Consider the following 19,851-nt stretch of genomic DNA (forward strand, 5'->3'; position numbering starts at 1 on the left):
ACCTCTGGGCACCGAGGCTCCAAACCAACACTGAGAAAAAATAACCAAAAATAAAATAAAGCAGAGCAGATTAGAAACACCTCTAAGCAACTTGCTTGCAGAAAACAAACAGAGCAGTCAGGCACAGCTCCCTGGGAAAGAGGAGGAGTTAAAAACATGATTGGCAGTTTTCTGCAAGCAACCTGCTAGTTCAGATACAAAACCCTACGATTCTGGACCACTAGACACACTGTACTAGAAATTTTTGCTTGGAATATGATACAGTGGATAGGATTGAAGACTCAGTTCTACGTGTGTACACTCATGCTGAATTATGCACTGGGTTATCCAAGTCAAGACAGCATTAAAACTGGTTTTCTTAATACATGGAATTCCCATGGCAAACAGTTCATAGGGAAAATGGCAGCTGGCTGTGAAACGTATTGCTGCTGTGGCCAGGTAAGCTGCATGCACTTTCACTGCTTAAGTAATGGGTTCCACTTGTTTTGTTACCTGTTTAGCCTGCTCTTTCTGTTGTAATTCCAGCTTTTCAACCTGTTTGACAGAGGGGTAGCAAACAACATAAAACACAACAATGAGCACATCAATTGATAAGATGGTTAAGACTACCATTCTTATTTGCAAATAATCTCAAGATTCCCTACAGCAGTTACTTACTGTAACATGTATTATCCAGAGACAGCAGGCAGATATTCTCACATGTGGGTGACGTCATACATGGAGCCTGCAGTATGGACAGTAAATATTGCATCTGCACTTTAAGAAATCCAAAGCTTTCAAATTGCCGCTACCGCGCATGCTTGAGTGCCTTCCTTCCCGACATGAACTCACAGTACCTCCAGTTCCGTAAACAAGCTAAGAAGCCAACTAGCCACGGGAGGGATGAAAAGAAGCTACATTAGGAGAAGAGAAACTATATTGTTTAATGTCAAAAGTTTTTCTTCTTTTGCTTCTTTCTTATTTCAACAATAGGTAAGGAGTTGGATTTTCAGAGACTGGGACTTGCTGGTACTAGTAGACATCCATATCTTCATCGGTGGCATACTAGCCTCAAGTCTATTTCATGCATGCCTTCTATATCGATGTTTCAACCATGTCGATGCAGATGTATCACAGTGACATTGATACTTCCATCTACATGCATCGGTGGCATATAAGCATTGAGTCTATTTGATGTATGCTTTACGGTACTGATGTTTTAACCATGTCTATGCAGTTGTATCTGACTCCAGACCTATATGTTAAAATAAGAAAGACTCCAGACTTATATGTTAAAAGAAGAAAAACTTTGACATTAAATATAGCTTCTCTTCTCCTAAACCATAGCCCCAGAGTCAGATATAATCGAAGAGGGAAAGCCAGAGTAAAGTAGAAAAAAGGCTGAAAAACTATCCATCACGGTTGGAAGTAAGGATTGAAAGTTGCGCGAGGGCCATTGAACTTCAAAATAAGTTTATTTTTTTTAAAAGAGTCCAAAATGTCATTCTGCTAATCTTCTTTAGTGATTTTCAAAGAAAAGTAAAGAACAGAAAGAAGTTCGTTAAAAAATTTAAACGGGAAGGCAACTTAATAGAAACAAGAGACGCATCTTCACTCCGTGGAAAACGTTAAACTGACAACCTTGTGAGGTCGTATTGGGTAGGAAGGCACTTGCGCAAGCCATGGGAGGGATGTGAGAATATCTGCCTGCTGTCTCCAGACAACACCTGTTAGGGTAACTGTGCTTTATCCTCAGACAAGCAGGCAGCATATTCTCACATGTGGAACTCCCTAGCTGTATATAGTGGGATGGAGGGAGAGTTGACCACTGGGCACTGGGAAGAAAATTTTTTTAACTGCTTGGCCAAAATGAGCATTTCATCTGGAATAAGATTCTAGACAATAGCGAGATGTGAATATATGAATTGAGGACCAAGTGGCTGCTTTACAAATTTCGTCAATAGGAGTAGAACGTAGGAAAGCCACTGACGTTGCCATTGCTCAAACTTTGTGAGCCATAACACGTTCTTCAAGGTGCAACCCAGAAGGAAATTCAGGCCTCTAAACACAATGAAATTGTTCTCTTGGTAACAGGACGTCCAAGCCTGTTAGGATAAAGGAGACAAACAGTTGTGGTGAAGTTCTGTGTGGTTTACTTCTTTGAAGACAGTACTCCAGAGCATGCTTACAGTCCAAAATATGAAGAGCTACTTCTCCAGGATGAGATGAGGTTTAAGGAAGAAAACGGAGTACAATGGATTGATTGAGATGAAATTCTGTAACAACTTTTGGGAAAGAATTTAGGATGAATAAGTAAAACTACCTTGTCACAATAAAACACTTATCAGGTGGGTCAGAAACTAATGCTTGAAGATCACTGACTCGATTTCAAACAACTGGAGGCAGCTTCAGGGGAGGTTTGGAATTAAAAAGTCCTTTCATAAATCTGGAAACCATTTGATGAGTAGCCAAAGGTTTATCGTTAATAGGGGAATGAAAAACACTAATAGCACCAAGGTATACGCCAACTGAAGTTTTTTTAAAACCAGATGTAGAAAGATGAAGAAGATAATCCAAAACTGAAGGAAGTGAAGTGAATGTGGGCTCTTGATGGTGAAGAGAACACCAAGAAGTAATTCTTGTCCACTTTTGTTGATAGCATTGTTGTGTTGAAGACTTTCTGGATACAGCAATAACAGCACGAACTTCATCAGATAAATTTTTTTTTTTTTTACCAATTCTTTATTCATTTTATCATCTTACAACAAGTGCTCAATATTACATCATTAAATATTTTGACACATCAGATAAATTAAAATCAGATGTATCTATACCGAAAGGTACCATGCTGTCAAGTATAGGGACTGTAGACTGGGATGCAGAATGGACCCATGACTTTGAGTGAGCAGAGATGGAAAGATCTGTATTGGAACCGGATCCTTGACAGACAGCTGAAGTAGAAACATAGAAAGATGACGGCAGAAAAGGGCCATAGCCCATCAAGTCTGCCCACTCTACTGACCCACCCCCTTAAGTCTACTCTCCTAGAGATCCCACACCTAATGACCCAATTCCTTAACTTGACCCTCGTAGGGATCCCACATAGGCATCCCATTTATTCTTAAAATCTGGCATGCTGTTGGCCTCCATCACCTGTACTGGAAGCTCGTTCCAATGATCAACCACTCTTTTGGTGAAGAAGTACTTCCTGGTGTCAACATGAAATTTCCCGACCCTGAGTGAGCGGATGCCCTCTTGTGGCGGAGGGAGAACCAAGGTTATCTCAAGAAGCTATCAGAATCATTGTGGCTACTTCTGTTTTGAGTTTGACCAATGTCTTTAGAATAAGAGGGCTTGGAGGAAACGCATAAAGAAATTTGTCTGCCCAATCCAGGAGAAATGCATCTTCTTCTAGACCACATGTGTCAAACACAAGGCCCACGGGCCAAATCCGGCCCGCCAGGCCTTGCAATGTGGCCCGCACCGCGCTGTCATCACTACACGCCACTGCGTTCCATCACAATGACGCGCGGTGACATAGGAGGCTTGTGATCTCGCCGGCCGTACTTGCTATCTATTTCCCCCCATCGACCGCCCCCCCCAAGAACCTCCGACCGCCCCCCCAGCCGACCCGCAACCCCCCTGGCTGACCACCACGACACCCCCACCCCCCTTCCCCGTACCTTTCTGTAGTTGGCCGGACAGACGGGAGCCAAACCCGCCTGTCCGGCAGGCAGCCAACGACGGAATGAGGCCGGATTGGCCCATCCGTCTCAAAGCTCCGCCTACTGGTGGGGCCTAAGGCGCCTGGGCCAATCAGAATAGACCCGGGAGCCTTAGGTCCCACCAGTAGGCGGAGCTTTGAGATGGATGGGCCAATCCGGCCTCATTCCGTCGTTGGCTGCCTGCCGGACAGGCGGGTTTGGCTCCGGTCTGTCCGGCCAACTACAGAAAGGTACGGGGAAGGGGGGTGGGGGTGTCGTGGGGGTCGGCCAGGGGGGTCGGAGGTTCTTGGGGGGGGCAGTCGATGGGGGGAGGGGGGTTTGCATCGAGGGCAGGAGGGCCTGGGATCCCTCCTGCCCATAATGTAGTGCGGGGTGGGGGTAGGGGGTCGCCGTGGTCAGGAGGGTTTGGGTTCCCTCCTGGCCCGAACAACTAGCGGGGGGGGGGGGGTCGCCAGGGCCAGGAGGACTTAGGCTCCCTCCTGGCCCGATATTGTCGGGGAGTTGGGGAATCGGCGGGGCAAGAGGGCTTGGGCTCCTTTTTGCCCCGATCGTGTCGGGGAGTCGGGGGGGCAAGAGGGCTTGAGCTCCCTCTTGCCCCGATCGTGTTCGGAGTCGGCGGTCCTTCGGGGTGGGGGTGCAGGTGCGTGCGAGCGGTCCTGCTTGGGGTGAATCGGACGTCGGGGGGGGGAACTATGTAAAAAAAATACACAGCAGAAGCTGCCAGTTCCTGGCATAAAGTGTAGGCATAAAAATCGCAACAGAATCTGCTATCTGTACCCAGCCAGGCATTTATTGACTGACTTTTTCATTCTAACGCAGATTTCCAATAAACTACATCTTTTACTGCCAATATTGATCCCAAAATGTCCAGGAAAAGAAAAGTTGACGGTGAAGGCAGACAATTTAATGACAAATGGGAAAATGAATACATGTTTGTGCTTAGTGAGGGCAAACCAGCGTGTATATTGTGTTATGAGACAGTGTCGGTGATGAAAGAGTACAATATACGTCGTCATTTTGACACCAAACATAATGTTAAGTATGGCAAATATACTTTGGAAGAAAAGCATAAAATTGTTAAAGAACTAAAAGGCAAACTACAATCACAGCAGCAAATGTTTACAAAGGCTACAGCGAAAAATGATGCTGCAGTGAAAGCAAGCTTTATAGTGGCTGAAGAAATTGCCCGTACTTCAAGGTGTTTTTCAGAGGGTGCCTTTTTGAAGCAATGCATGCTAAAAGTGTGTGAGAAAGTATGCCCAGACCAGATACAGAGTTTTCAAACTGTCAGTTTGTCAAGAAACACCATTGCAGACAGAGTTCAAGAACTCTCAGGAAATCTATCATCACAGCTGGCCGAACAGGCATGCAGTTATCTCGCTTTTTCACTTGCTATCGATGAAAGCACAGACAACACTGATACAGCGCAGCTGTCCATCTTTATACGTGCTACGAAGACCGACCTCTCTGTCACTGAGGAACTTTTGGATGTAGCTGCCATGCATGGGACGACGACTGGTAGAGATATATTTGAGGCTGTGGAGAAATCTATAAATAATTTTAAATTACCCTGGGAAAAGTTGGTGGGGCTAACTACCGATGGCGCACCTTCAATGTGCGGAGAAAAGAAAGGCTTGGTTGGACTAATGAAGGAAAGAATGCAAAAAAGTCACTGCCACACACCCTTGATTACTTCTCATTGCATTATCCACCAAGAGGCTATGTGTGGAAAAGTTCTGGACATGAATGACATAATGACCACAGTCATTAAAACTATTAACTTTATAAGGGCACGTGGCCTGAATCATCGCCAGTTCCAGCAGTTTTTACAGGAGGTGGGTGCAGAGCATGGAGACGTGCCATACCACACAGAAGTAAGATGGCTGAGCAAGAGCGCAGTCCTCAAAAGATTTTTTGAGCTCAGAGAACAAATTGCTCTTTTCATGGAAAGTAAAGGAAAGCCCTTGCCTGAACTGTCGGATCCCGCCTGGCTATGTGATTTTGCTATGATGTGTGACATATGCGAGCATCTCGCCCAACTGAATCTGAAGCTGCAGAGACGCAAACAAGTCATCACGAAGATGTCTGACATGATCACAGCATTCCAGCGTAAACTTCAACTATGGAAGTCCCAACTGGAACAGGACAATCTTGCCCACTTTCCCGTTTGTTTGAGTATCTTAACCACTATTTCTGGTACTTTTCCTTGCAGTCGGCTGGCTACCAAAGTTAGCCGTTTACTAAGTGAATTTGAGCGGCGCTTCTCTGACTTTAGAACACAGCACTCAGGCTTTGACATCTTTGCCAATCCTTTTACAGTTGATGTCAACAATGTGCCCCATCACCTTCAGATGGAGATAATCGAGCTTCAGTCTGACAGTGGCCTGAAATCAAGGTTTCAGGATGTTGAAATTGAGGACTTCTACCCTCTACTGCCCCCTGACTCAATGCCAGAGCTCCGACTTCATGCTGCCCGTATTCTATCCATGTTCGGGAGCACTTATCTTTGTGAACAGATGTTTTCAATAATGAATCTGAACAAAAACAAGCACAGATCACGCATTACCGATGACAACCTCCATGCTGTTTTGCGGGTTGCTACAGCCCAAGAAATAAAACTGAACATTGACTCATTGATACGGGGAAAACGGTGTCAGACATCTAGCCAGAAAACAAAACAATGAGCATTTTAGGTACATTCCAATATTACTGTTTTGCTTGATACCAATATTACTGTTTTGCTTGATAGCATGTGAGTTGGTTAACAGCACTGTTAAGGAAAAGATTGTTCCACTCATTTTAAATTCACATTTCTGGTTAACATTGTCAGTTTATGACTGTTCAGTAAACCATTCGGCCTGCGATTTAGGCTGGATTTTAGATTTTGGCCCCTTCTCTGATTGAGTTCGACACCCCTGTTCTAGACGATGTGGAGAATATTGTCTGGAGCAAATATGAGGTAATTTGTGATTGAGGGAAGAAGCAAAAAGCTCTATTTGAGATGCCCCATATAATTTGAGTTTAGAGACCATTCGAGAGGTCGAAGAAATCTGCTGAGTTTGTCTGCCAACACATTCTGAACTCCCTGTACTTATATAGCCTTCAGATAAATATTGTGAAGAATTGCCCAATTCCAGATGTGCTGAGCCCATACCTCCCTGTTTGTTAATGCAATACATCGCTACTTGATTATCTGTATGATTAGAACAACTTTATTGGACAAAATCCTCTGGAATGCGATAAGTGCATTCCAAAAGGCTTTAATTCCAGTAAATTGATGTGTAACTTTTTCTCTTGAAAGTTTCAGACTTTGCGTTTTTGAGACCGTCCAGATGAGCTCCCCAAGCATGCATGTGTTGTAAGAACTTTTTGGTGTGGGGAGATCTGGAACAAACGACCCTTGGAAAGATTGTCTGGATTTATCCACCACTGAAGGTATTTCTGAAGTGATGAAGTGACTGATCTTTTTTGTCAAAGGGTCAATGGCTTGAGACCACTGAGATGCCAGAGACCATGTGGCCTAAGAGTCGCATCATCTGTCTGGCAGCATTTGCATAGTATGCACCTGTTTGCAAAGATAAACTATATTGTATTGTCTTTGAGGAAGCTAAGCTCTTAGTTGATTTATGTCCAAAATTGCCCCTATAAACTGGAGACATTGAAAAGGATTTAATTGAGATTTTGGAAAATTTGACCTCGAATCCTAGTTGTTGAAGAAATTCTATAATCTTTTTTGTTGCCATGCAAACTACTTGAGAAGTGGCTTTGATTAGCCAATTGTCCAGATATGGAAATACTTGAAGACCGTAGGAATGAAGTGTCGCAGCAATTACGACCAGTCATTTTGTAAAAACTCTTGGAGATGATGCCAAGCCAAAAGGAAGAACTTTGTATTGGTAATGTTGATGAGCTATCCTGTGAGTATAAGCCTCTTTGAGATCTACTGTAGAGAGCATAGCCATTCATTTTGATCTAGAAGGGGATACAATGTTTCTAGAGACAATCTTTGTCTGGAACAAACATAAAGATGATCAGAAGAAATGTCACAAGGCGGTGAGGGATGCCAAACAGGAGTATGAGGAAAAAATAGCCCAGGAGGCCAAAAACTTCAAGCCCTTCTTTAGATACGTGAAAGGGAAAAAACCTGCAAAAGAGGCAGTGGGACCCCTGGACGACCAGGGAAGAAAAGGGTACATCAAGGAAGATAAACAAATCGCAGACAAACTAAATTCCTTCTTTGCGTCCGTCTTTACGAAGGAGGACACCTCAACAATACCTGAAGCGGAGAAAGTGTTTGCAGGAGAAATAGAAGACAGCCTCACCACAGTTGAAGTGGACTTAGACCAGATATACTATCAGATCGACAAACTTAAAAGTGACAAATCCCCTGGACCGGATGGAATTCACCCGAGAGTCTTAAAGGAATTGAAGGTTGAAATCGGAGAGTTATTGCAAAAACTTGCAAACCTGACAATCAGAACTGGACAGATACCGGACGACTGGAGGATAGCGAACGTCACGCCAATTTTTAAAAAAGGATCGAGAGGGGAACCGGGCAACTATAGGCCTGTGAGTCTTACGTCTGTCCCCGGCAAGATGGTTGAAGCACTGATCAAGGATAGCATAGTCTGGCACTTGGACGCACACGACTTGATGAAACCCAGTCAACATGGATTCAGGAAAGGGAAATCATGTTTGACGAATTTACTCCAATTTTTTGAGACTGTGAACGAGCAAATTGATAGTGGGAAGCCGGTGGACATAATATACTTGGACTTCCAGAAAGCGTTCGACAAAGTTCCACATGAAAGACTTCTCGGGAAACTACAAAGCCATGGCATAGAGGGGGATATACAAAGGTGGATAGGCAAATGGCTGGAAAACCGAAAGCAGAGAGTGGGCATAAATGGGAAGTTCTCCGACTGGGAGAAAGTGACTAGTGGTGTACCACAGGGCTCGGTACTTGGGCCGATCCTTTTTAATATTTATATCAATGACCTGGAGGAAGGAACAACCAGTGAGATCATCAAGTTTGCAGATGATACAAAACTATGCCGGGCAATCAGATCGCAGGAGGATAGAGAGGAACTCCAGAGCGACTTGTGTCGGTTAGAAACATGGGCGGAGAAATGGCAGATGAAGTTCAATGTGGAGAAATGCAAGGTAATGCATTTAGGCAATAAGAATGCGGAATACGAGTATACAATGTCAGGTGCAACTCTGGGGAAGAGTGAACAAGAAAAGGACCTGGGTGTACTGATAGATAGGACCCTGAAGCCGTCGGCACAATGCGCGGCAGCGGCGAAGAAGGCAAATAGAATGTTGGGCATGATAAAGAAAGGAATCTCGAGTAGATCGGAGAAAGTTATAATGCCGCTTTATAGGGCAATGGTCAGACCACACTTGGAATACTGCGTCCAACATTGGTCTCCCTACCTAAAGAAGGATATAAAACTGCTGGAGAGGGTGCAGAGACGAGCGACAAAACTGGTGAAGGGTATGGAGAAACTGGAATACGAGGATAGACTTATAACACTAGGATTGTTCTCCCTAGAGAAAAGGAGACTGCGTGGGGATATGATCGAGACCTTCAAAATACTGAAAGGAATCGACAAAATAGAGCAGAGAAGATTATTTACATTGTCCAATTTGACACAGACTAGAGGACATGAAATGAAGCTAAGGGGGGACAGGTTCAGGACTAATGTCAGGAGGTTCTGCTTCACTCAGAGAGTGGTTGACGCCTGGAATGCCCTCCCAGAGGAGATTATTGCGGAATCGACCGTCCTAGGCTTTAAGAGCAAACTAGATGCATATCTCCTCAAGAGAGGCATATAAAGATATGATGGACTATAAATTACGCCAGGGTACACCTGGCAGGGCCTCCGCGTGCGCGGATCGCCGGACTTGATGGACCAAAGGTCTGATCCGGAGATGGCAGTTCTTATGTTCTTATGACAACATGCAAAACTTTTCTTTGACAAGATATTTGTTGATATTTTGGAGGCTGAGAGAAAGCAGAGCATCTTCTCTTATAAGTAAGTAGTAGATGATGTAGTAGATGATTTCCGAGATGGTTTTTTATATCGAGGTCTTTTGGTTTTATTGAGTGTGTTCCAGCTCTGCTCATGGAGAGTTAATTTCTGTGTAGCAGACTCTACTTTTTCACCAAACAGCTTTTCCCCAATGCATGGAATGTGTTAGGCGATCCTATAGCCATTGATGAAGCCCTAGGTGTTAATTCAAAGGCATCAAATGAGGTGCAAGCCAAACATTTTCTTGTTTGGGTTACAGCATGAGCTACATGTTTAAAATCTGACAATTGAGCTAGTGGAATATATTGTTCAAACTCAAAAACCTTGTTTGCCAATTGTTTCAAATAAAAAGACATGAAAAAAATTGTAATTTAAAACTCTGTTGGCTAACAGAGTTCTGATATAACATTACATTTCATTAGTGACTTTTATGCTGACATTACCTTGTGGTTCATTACATAAGAGATTATCTGGACATTTCCAGAAGAGTTACATAGTTGAGTGGGTTACTTCGGGGGATTGAAATGCTTCCTGCGGAGTTAGTTTGTCTTGATGGATTTCTTGAATAGCCGGACTTTTATTTCTTTTCTGAAAGTTTTGTAGTCTGGTGACATGATCAGTAGACTGGATAGTTGGTGGTCAAGTTTCGCTGCCTACGCATCATGTAGGCCATCGTACATTTTTTTTTTGTGTTTGACGCCTCTGATTGGGGGATGCATGAATGGTGTCTGGGTTCTCCTTTGCCTGGTTGTGGTAGTTCAGATAAGGCAGTTGTTCAGGTAGGCTGGGCTGTTTCCATTCATGGCTTTAAATAATAGACAGTAAAATTTTAATTGTATTCTTGCTTGTATTAGGAGCCAGTGTGAGTCAAGGTATGAGGCGGTGATGTGGTCGTATTTCTTCAGCGAATAGATCAGTCTCAGGGCTGTGTTTTGTACTGTTTGTTGTTGTTTTAGCATGACTGCGGGGCAGGGGAGATAGAGGATGTTGCAGTAGTCTAGAAGTCTTAGGACTAGGGATCAGACCATGAGCTGGAACTGTTTTCTGTCAAAGAATTTTTGGATTTGTCTTAAGTTTCACATGACCGTGAATGATTTCTGTATTGTTTTGTTGATTTGTGGTTGCATAGTACAGCTTCTGTCTATCATCATTCCCAGGAGTCTTAGGGTAGGCTGAATGGGGTATGTGATGGAGTTTATTACTAGGTTTGTTATGGTTGTGGTCCAAACTTATCCATGGTTTTTCCTTCACAACCTGGTGAAGCTGAAGCATTAATGACCCTAGTACTAGATGTTTTCTTTTTATTTATTTTTAAGATTTTTCCAAATTTATACAAGCATACAATCTTGTCTCAGTAAATAGGGTTACAATAAGAAACAAATTATAATAAAGAAAATAATCCTCAAAACTTCAAATACAATTATTGTCTCTCTATTTAAAACCTCCATTAAAAGGAAACAAACCTAGAAAGAAAGGCAAGATGTAAGAAAAATCGACAGGAATAAAGGAAATATATTATAAAGAAAAGCTAGATTCCAACTGACAGATATAAGTGCCAATTATCAATTAATTTCTGCTGCATCAACCTTTAAGGGTGTAGAGATTCCTATCGGAACTGGAGGTTTCCTTGATCCAGAAAACTTTTCAGGTGCTCAGAGTTAAAGAATACATATGTTTTCTCCTCCAATTTTATAACACATTTACAAGGAAATTGCAAAAAGAATGCCCCTTTAAGATCTACTATCTGAGATTTAAAGGCTAAAAAAGCCTTTCTTCTCTGTTGAGTAGACCTACAAAGGTCAGGAAATATTTTAATTGAATAACCCTTAAATTGTAAATTTTAGCCCTGAAATACATTCGTAAGATCCAGTCTCTATCATACTCCAATGCAAAAATAGCAATAAGTGTCGCTTTATTAAAAGCCATATCAGAATTCTCCAACAAGCCAGTAACATCCAGACTGGCTTGCTGGTTCTGATCTGGATTTAATTTTTTCATTGGACTTCCCAAGTTGATATAATACGCTTTAGTTATCGGTGGCATAGATTCATCAGGAATTTGTATGACTTCTTTCAAAAACTTTTTTTAACATAGATGTTTTCTTCAAGGTAGATTCTATCAACAACAATTGATGTGGAAGTTGTGGTTTATCAAAGCCTGAACATGAAATTCTTCTATACAAAGAATCCAACTTTCTAGGAGCGATGATTACCATCATTGGAGTCTCCCAATTTTTTTAATTGGGATTATTTTAATAATGAATGAAGAGGCAATTTCAAAAGTTCTTGAGGTGGTTCATCAAAATCTAAAGCGTCTAAAAGCTCAGCTCTTGGTTCCAAGTCTGCTTCTAATTTTACAGGAAGTTCTTTCCTCAACTGTCTTACATACTTAGTGAAAGACAAACTTTCTGGAGATCTTCTTCTAGGTGATGAGGCTCAGAAGATATACCATATGATTCAGGAGCTGATAACTCCCCCCCACACACACACACTCTGAATCAGATTGGTCTGACATTAAATCTGAGTCTTAATCCAGATCCATGATATCTTTATGATGATAGTATCAATCTGAAGATATGGAGGAGCCAGAACCTCGATGCTTAGATTTTGAATGACGATGCAGCAATGCGGAACCTCAATGCATAGATTTTGAATGACGATGCAGCGATGCGGAACCTCAATGCTTAGATTTTGAATGACAATGCAGCGATGTGGAATCTCAAGGCTTAGATTTTGAATAACGATGCAGAATCTCGATGCTTAGATTTTGAATGACGATGCATCAATGTAGAATCTGTGTGTCTTGATCGTCGATACATCAAAGTAGATTCTCAATGACTTGATGCCTGTCAACGTTTCGATGTAGAGTCTCAACGTTTCGATGATGCTCTGAAGAACTCAAAGATCATTGACGCTTTGAACGAGAATGTCAATGACTCCTGGAAGTTGATCTACGTTCTGAAGACAAACGTTGACGGAGACTTAGAGAATGTTGATGAGAAACAGTACAATGTTTGGAAGCTGGCTCCGAAACAGTGCCTTGTGCTGTAAGAGAACTACACTCAGTCTGGGCTGGTACCGATGAGGTTGGTGCTCAGAGTAGTGCAGAGAATAGCTTAAACATACTGCTAAACTCTCTTCTCAAAAAATTGACCTAAGATTTAAAATCCTGTACCGATACCTGAGGCTGAGCGGGTATCAATGCTACTGCCGTTCGTCTGGGGGTGGGAGACATCGAAGAGCATCGATGTTGAAGTTTGGCCTGCACCGCTAGTTTGGAGGTGGAGGGCTTCTTGTAGGTTTTGTGAATGCAAGGTCTGAAGTCAATGCTGATGTTGATTCAGCCATGGACTGTGCCAATGTCAAAGATTTATCTGGCATAGCTGAACCGAATAATTTTTCCTGTTGATCTTCCATGCTTTTCAGGGAGCACTTCTGGAGGAATGCAGGAATTCACTTGATGCTCAGGTCCCAAACAATGGATGCACCAGCTATGCAGGTCAGTAATGGAAATATACCTCTGACACTGACAGCACTTTTTAAAACCTGTTGACGGTTTTGACATAGATGGAAACACTTGCTGTGCTAGACTGAACTCAATTTTTAAAGAAAAACCATTAACTGCCTAAGCAACGGTTGATGTACGCTCTTCAAAAGAAGAGGGGAGCAAAGAAGTAAAATCTTCTTTCTTTCCTCTCCTTTTTTTTTAAAGTTAAAGAAAAAGTATAAACTAACTGAAAATCTAAATGAAATAAAGATAAGTATAAAACAGATTTGAGACGAAGGGAAGGCAACACAGTGACGAAAAATACAGCTTCTTCGCTCTGTGGAAAACGAAGAACTGAGGTACCACGAGCTTATGTTGGGAGGGAAGGGCTGCAGGCAGTTTGACAGCTTTGGATTTCTTAAAGTGCCGGTGCACTATTTACTGTCCGCGCTGCGGGGCTTTGTGGATGACGTCACCCACACATGAGAATATGTTGCCTGCTTGTCTGAGGGTAATGTTTATTACTACTCATTTTAAATAAATACTGGGGAATTGGTGGTAAAAAGGACTGGAATTACCAGGATACTTTGAGATGCAATTTATGTCCTTATCTGGATGACTAATTATATATTACTGTCAGGCTCACTGCTGCATTATTACTAACTGCCCAACATATGGCACAAGGGAAGTTACCCCCTCCCCACCCCCTCAAAAAAAAGCCAACTATTCTCTGTGGAAGATGTTTTTCTCTCACCATTCTATTATTCAAGGTCATGAAGAACAAAACATGCAACTCAACCTGCTCCATTAACCATAACTGAAAACCAGCTGAGTTTGCTGCCCTTGAGGACTAGTGTCATGTTTGATGAAGTGCTCTGTCTTGAATTCTATCTAGCTTATTACTTTACAATATTGCGTCAGGAAAAAAACAACCAAACAGTCAGCTCTCAGTGTTTGATGAATCTGGAAAGTCAACAGCTGCTGGAGGTTTTTAGATGTTTCCACACCATAAGACAGATAGGCAATTCTAGTTTATGGCAGCACTTGAGCAGAAGCCCAGAATAAGACAGATGAAAATATAGGATCACATTATTCAATGGCATCTCTATCTCTCTTTTATTTCTGTGTTCTGAACTGCTGCTAGCTGGTGTATAAGGATGTCAATAGCAAAAATTAAGCAGAGGAGCAAAAATTTACTCAAGCACCCAAATTAGTGAAATGACTGGTCCCTGCCTTCAATCATCATTAGTATAACATAAGGGGCCCTCATGACTGTATTGCACAGTGATTGTGCTAAACCTATCTATGGGAACTCCATCTAAAGGCAAGTCAAGCATTACCTTGGGCACATGGGCTGAAGTACAACTCATGCTCGGTTCTTCAGGCAAAACAGCACTCTAGAAGCAGTTTCTCCTGGGAATGAGGTGAAATAAAGACTGGAGCTCCTTCAGGACTAGGATAAGCTATCCTAAGCCCTGTGTCAGTGAAAGTGCTTGCCCCTCCCATCCCCATGACTTTATTCTGATTCAGCAAGGTTCTATGCCTTCAAGTCATACTGAGACCACTGCTTCGGGGTTAAGTACCCCTCAGGATTTTATCCTTCAAACAAAGATCCACAGCTAAAACCCCGAGCTTCCTTGGAAGTAGCCATATTAAAAAGGGCTTCTCCCCCATTTGAAGTGCTTTACTTAGTGCCTGGAACCTAGGAACATCAAACAGCCAGCCCATTAACCATCTGATGGAGAAATACTGAAGAGCTAAGGTTGCACAGTGCCCCTTATAGGGCAGAGCTTTCAGCACCACTTCTCTTTCACTATCTGCTGGCTGGTAGACATAGAAACATGTTGGCAGGTAGGCCAAATAGCCCGTCCATTCTGCACATCCACTACCTCCTTCCCTCCCTAAGAGATCCCACATGCCTGTCCCACGCTTTCTTGAATTCAGTCTGTCTCCACCACCTTTACAAGGAGATTATTTCACACATCCACCACTCCTTCTATTAAAAAGTAATTCCTTAGATTATCAACTCAACTTCATCCCATACCCTCTCACTAGAGCTCTGCACGGGAACGGGGATCCCCCCTAGGTTAACAGGACTCCTATGGGGATCCCCCTAGGTCAATGGGACTCCTGGGGCGAGCCCTCCCAGACCCACGAGACTTCCACGGGGATGGACACGGTGTTCCTATCCTGAGGCCTACCTAATTTCCGGTCTGGGTCCGGCGCCGCACTGAGTTCCCGACGAATCAGCAGCAACAGTCTGTCACGTAGGCAGTGAGCTCAATACGTAGACTACGTGCTGAGCTCACTGCCTACGTGACAGAGACTGTTGCTGCCGATTCGTCGGGAGGTGTGCATAATGGTAGAGCGGGAGGACAGAGTCCTCATCTCCCCCCGGTAACAAGGTAGCTGCATGAGCAGAAAGCATCAGCACTGAAGTAAGTCTATTATTAGTAGGGGTAGTATTGTTTCTAATCCTTTTCATGTCTGTCATGGGAGCCCAGCTGTGTGCTGTGCTTCACCTCATGGATCTGTGTTCTTTTGCCAGCTACCTGTAGCTATGTTTCCTTCCAGAAAATAGGATTAATAGAGAAGACCAGCCTTTTGGAACCAGCCTTACATCAAAAGGAATTATTAGATGCACTGCAAACTCTGTTCAACAGTCTCAGATTTTACTGTGTGCTTTTATTGCTTGAAAATATAGCTCCAAATTTTACATTTGGCCAGCTGTGAGGATAGGCTTGTACAACAGAGGAATTACTAACGCATCCCAAATGTAGCCCTGTGGCTTTAGGGAAAGGGAAGCTCCTGGAATTCATTTCTTTGAAGACACAGAAACCCCTACCTGTTGGGCTATAGTCCTAGAAATCTCAACCTTCAAAGGGAGATGTCTAAAAGTCTGCAAACACTATCACCTTCTATTAGTTTAGAAAAATAAGCATATAAGAAATCAGTGGGTCAAAACAAGCTCACAAATGCTTTATTTTGTGCAACATAAATGTTTATCCTAGCAACGGGAGAAGCCACTGCCTGCCCATGGGATCAGTAGCATGGGATGTTGCTATCATCTAGGTTTCTGCTGGGCTAGATGGACCATTGGTCTGACCCAGTATTTTTTCTGAAGCTGTCATAGCCCAGTCCAAGTGATTGAAACTGGTTATTATTCCCTATCACAGTATAGATTCATATTACAGCTTTAAAATCAAACCTGGTTTAATTTTTGTAATCTTGTTCAGGTACAAAGTTGCTTCTGAATTCTCTGCTACACCTTACAAGACTGAAATAATATTATCAAACTCTGTACGAATTTTATTTTTAGACTGTTTAACATCATTTCTCTAATTTTGTGGGACCAAATATCATATACCTGAAATTGCCACCATCTCCTTTCAAAATCTTTCAGTTTTGGTTCATTTTACTGAAAAGTATTACTTTATTTTAAATCTCTATGTGAAAAAATATTTCCTCCCAAGCAGATAAGTGTTTTTCAGCTATGCCCTGTTCATTGTTAAAATTTAATCAGTTCAGCAACTCTTCCCACAATATACCACGCATCCTTTAAATACGTCACCAGGACTCCATAAAAAAAAGCATGAGCTCCGCCGAAGTAAGTCTATTATTAGTAGGAGTAGTATTGTTTATTGCCTGTTTTCATCTTAACCCCCAATTTGTGTACTGTAAATATACGGCAGCTTTTCAGAGCCTCTTCTGCCTAAGGCTTGATGGTTCCCTGGGGAGATCAGTGCAATGGGGGGACAGAAGGGATTTCTTGCAGGAACAGAAAGGATTTGGGCAGGGACGGGTGGGATTTCTGTCCCCGTGCAACTCTCTACTCTGGTCTCCAGAAAATTGATTGACCAGGACGCCTCTACTAGTAGCCAGCTGCCCTGACCCAAACGACCGAGACATTGAGCTCCCCAACCGAGGAGACTGACATCTGTGAGAATCGTGATCCAATGGGGCTGATCAAGACTCACTCCCTGAACCAGATTGGAAGACTAGAGTCACCAATGTAGGCTGTGCCGAACCAAGCACCTGAGCGGGACTGGAGAGTCCAGATTATGAATCTGGGGCGACCACTGTCGAAGAAGCGCATACTGAAGAGGGTGCATGTGAGCCCAAGCCTTCCGGACCACAGACCTGCAGAAATTCTTGCGCCAGCAGACATCAGCAATCCATCAGAGACCTGTATCGTAATTCTCTACAGATGGAGAATTACTATACAGGTCCTGGACCTGATGGGCCGCCGCGTGAGCGGACTGCTGGGCGCGATGGACCTCTGGTCTTATCCAGCAGAGGCACTGCTTATATTCTTAATTTGAACACCCTGACCTCTTTGAAAAAAAACCCTGGAATATGAATGATAATTAACATTTTTTCTGCCTTTCAGTGTGCTTTGTGGTTTTTTTAAAATTTTATTGTTGGTAGATCATTTTGACTTGGTCATTTTAAAAGTAGCTCATAAGCTCAAAAAGTGTGGCACCCCTGCTGTAGATGGTCTGTGCATGCGCTGGTCCTTCGTGCCCGTCAGAGTTTTTTTCTTTTTTTTTTTACTTACTACTGTTTACTTTACTGTTTTTTTACTTTGCGCTTTAAACCCACGGATTAAAACCATGGGCTCGCAGTGCAGGGAAGGGCAGGAGAGATTTGGGGCAAGAGCAGGGCGGCCAGAGCAGGAGATCGGGGCAAAGAGGAGCAGGAGATCGGGGCTGACAGGAGCAGGAGAATTGGAGCAGAGAGCAGGGTTTTTGGATCGGTCAGCCCAGTTGGTGTGCCTGCTTTTTGTTAGTGAATCGTGGCCCTTCCTACTTTGCATGCTGTTTCCCCTTATTTGCATGCGCAGATTGGAGGATGATCAGGACAGGTTAGTGAATTGGGTCGGAGGAAAATCGGGTCGCAAACCAATCGGTACATGATCGGTTTGCTTAGTGAATCTACCCCTATGTCATATTTTACGCCTTTTGGAAAGGACAATATCAAGCGATCAGAGTTGTGATGATCAATAGATCTGCCTAGTAATTCGGTGAATCTGGAAACTATCGGGAGCCTCCTCATACAGGATCTTGAATGTTAAGACAGCATAACTTGAATTCGACCTGCTTTTCCATCAGGAGCTAATATAGTTCTATAAACGATGGTGTAACGTGATCAAATCTTGATTTACAGAATATGAGTCTTGCTGTGGTGTTCTGCATCAGCTGGAGATTATTCATTAGTTTCACCGAAATTCCCTAAAATAATGAATGCGTAGTGACATAATAGCTGATTGTACTAGTATCCTGTAATGTTGATGAAAAAATATGATCTAACCCTTCTTAACTGTTGTAGTATAAAAAAATGATTTCCAGATTAGGTTGTTATGATTTTCAAATGAGCTGTCTCAGTGAGCTGTCTAGAGTAACTCCCCAAATCATGGAGGATTTCTCAATACTGAAGCTAGTTCCATTTGCTAGTATGAAAGAGGATGGAATATTTTAATTCTTACTTTCTGCAATTTCTTTTTTATCACACACAATTTAAGACTTACAAAGCACAAGTATCACATCAACTTTCTGCCTTCACCATTCTGAATAACCACCACATACCTACATTCTAGCCTCAAAAGTATTCATCTGGTTGCTATATCTAAGCACTAATGTCTGTCTTGTTGTTCCCCCACCTGAGCACAGTGTATTGATGCACTTTCTTCTTGTCCAGTTTGTCTGTCTTGACTAAGGTGACCATACGTCCCATTTTGAACGGGACCGTCCCATTTTGGGATCCCCTGTCCCATTGTCCCCACACACAGCTTCGGGACGCCAAAAGGAGAAATTAGGTTCTTACCTGCTAATTTACTTTCTTTTAGCTTCTCCAGACCAGTAGAGGTTAATCTTTACAAATGGGTATATATCCAATCATGACCAGCAGGTGGAGACTGAAAACAAAACTGTGGGACAGTATATAATATACTCCCTTCTCTATTTACCTCAGTCTGCCGAATAGCCAAGCAGAACCAAGAACTGGAAAACAGAAAGAAAACAATACTCCGAACAGGAGTAACAACTAACATACCCAAATGCTGTTGGAAAATGCAGAGGAGAAATACCCGAAGGAAAATGTCCCCACAGCTCGCCAGCTAAGCCAGCCGAGCCACAGCCGCTGTTCTTTAATTCTCCCCGGCCCTAGAAAAATACTAGAACCCACAGCAAAAAACAAAAACTGCCCGCGAAACAGCCCCAACAACAACAACAGACAGGGTGGGGACCTCTACTGGTCTGGAGAAGCTAAAAGAAAGTAAATTAGCAGGTAAGAACCTAATTTCTCCTTCTTTAGCACTCTCCAGACCAATAGAGGTTAATCTTTACAAATGGGACGTACCAAAGCAGTCCCTCTCACGGGCGGGACCCCCGAAGGGCCGATACCAGAACACGCTCACCGAACACCGTGTCCCGACGCACCTGAACATCTACCCGATAATGTCTAACAAAGGAATGCAAGGAGGACCAAACCGCAGCCTTACAAATATCCACTGGAGGCACGAGCGACGACTCAGCCCAAGAAGCTGCCTGACCCCGAGTGGAATGAGCCTTGAGAAACTCCGGAACAGGCTTCTGTCTCAGAAGATAAGCGGAAGCAATCGTCTCCTT

At 43.0% G+C, this 19,851-nt stretch overlaps 1 protein-coding gene across 4 annotated transcripts in view; it reads right to left on the reverse strand.

Annotated features, from left to right (window-relative positions):
• The window catches only part of NUMA1 (nuclear mitotic apparatus protein 1), a 271,890-nt gene that overhangs the window by 73,897 nt on the left and 178,142 nt on the right, over positions 1–19,851 (reverse strand). For all 4 annotated transcript variants that reach the window (XM_033949032.1, XM_033949036.1, XM_033949035.1 and 1 more), the window contains exon 15: positions 493–534. In XM_033949032.1, coding sequence (XP_033804923.1) covers positions 493–534 — 42 coding nt within the window. The remainder of the gene's footprint in view (positions 1–492; positions 535–19,851) is intronic.

The sequence above is a fragment of the Geotrypetes seraphini genome, chromosome 6, assembly GCF_902459505.1.
Source record: "Geotrypetes seraphini chromosome 6, aGeoSer1.1, whole genome shotgun sequence".
NCBI lineage: Eukaryota > Metazoa > Chordata > Amphibia > Gymnophiona > Dermophiidae > Geotrypetes > Geotrypetes seraphini.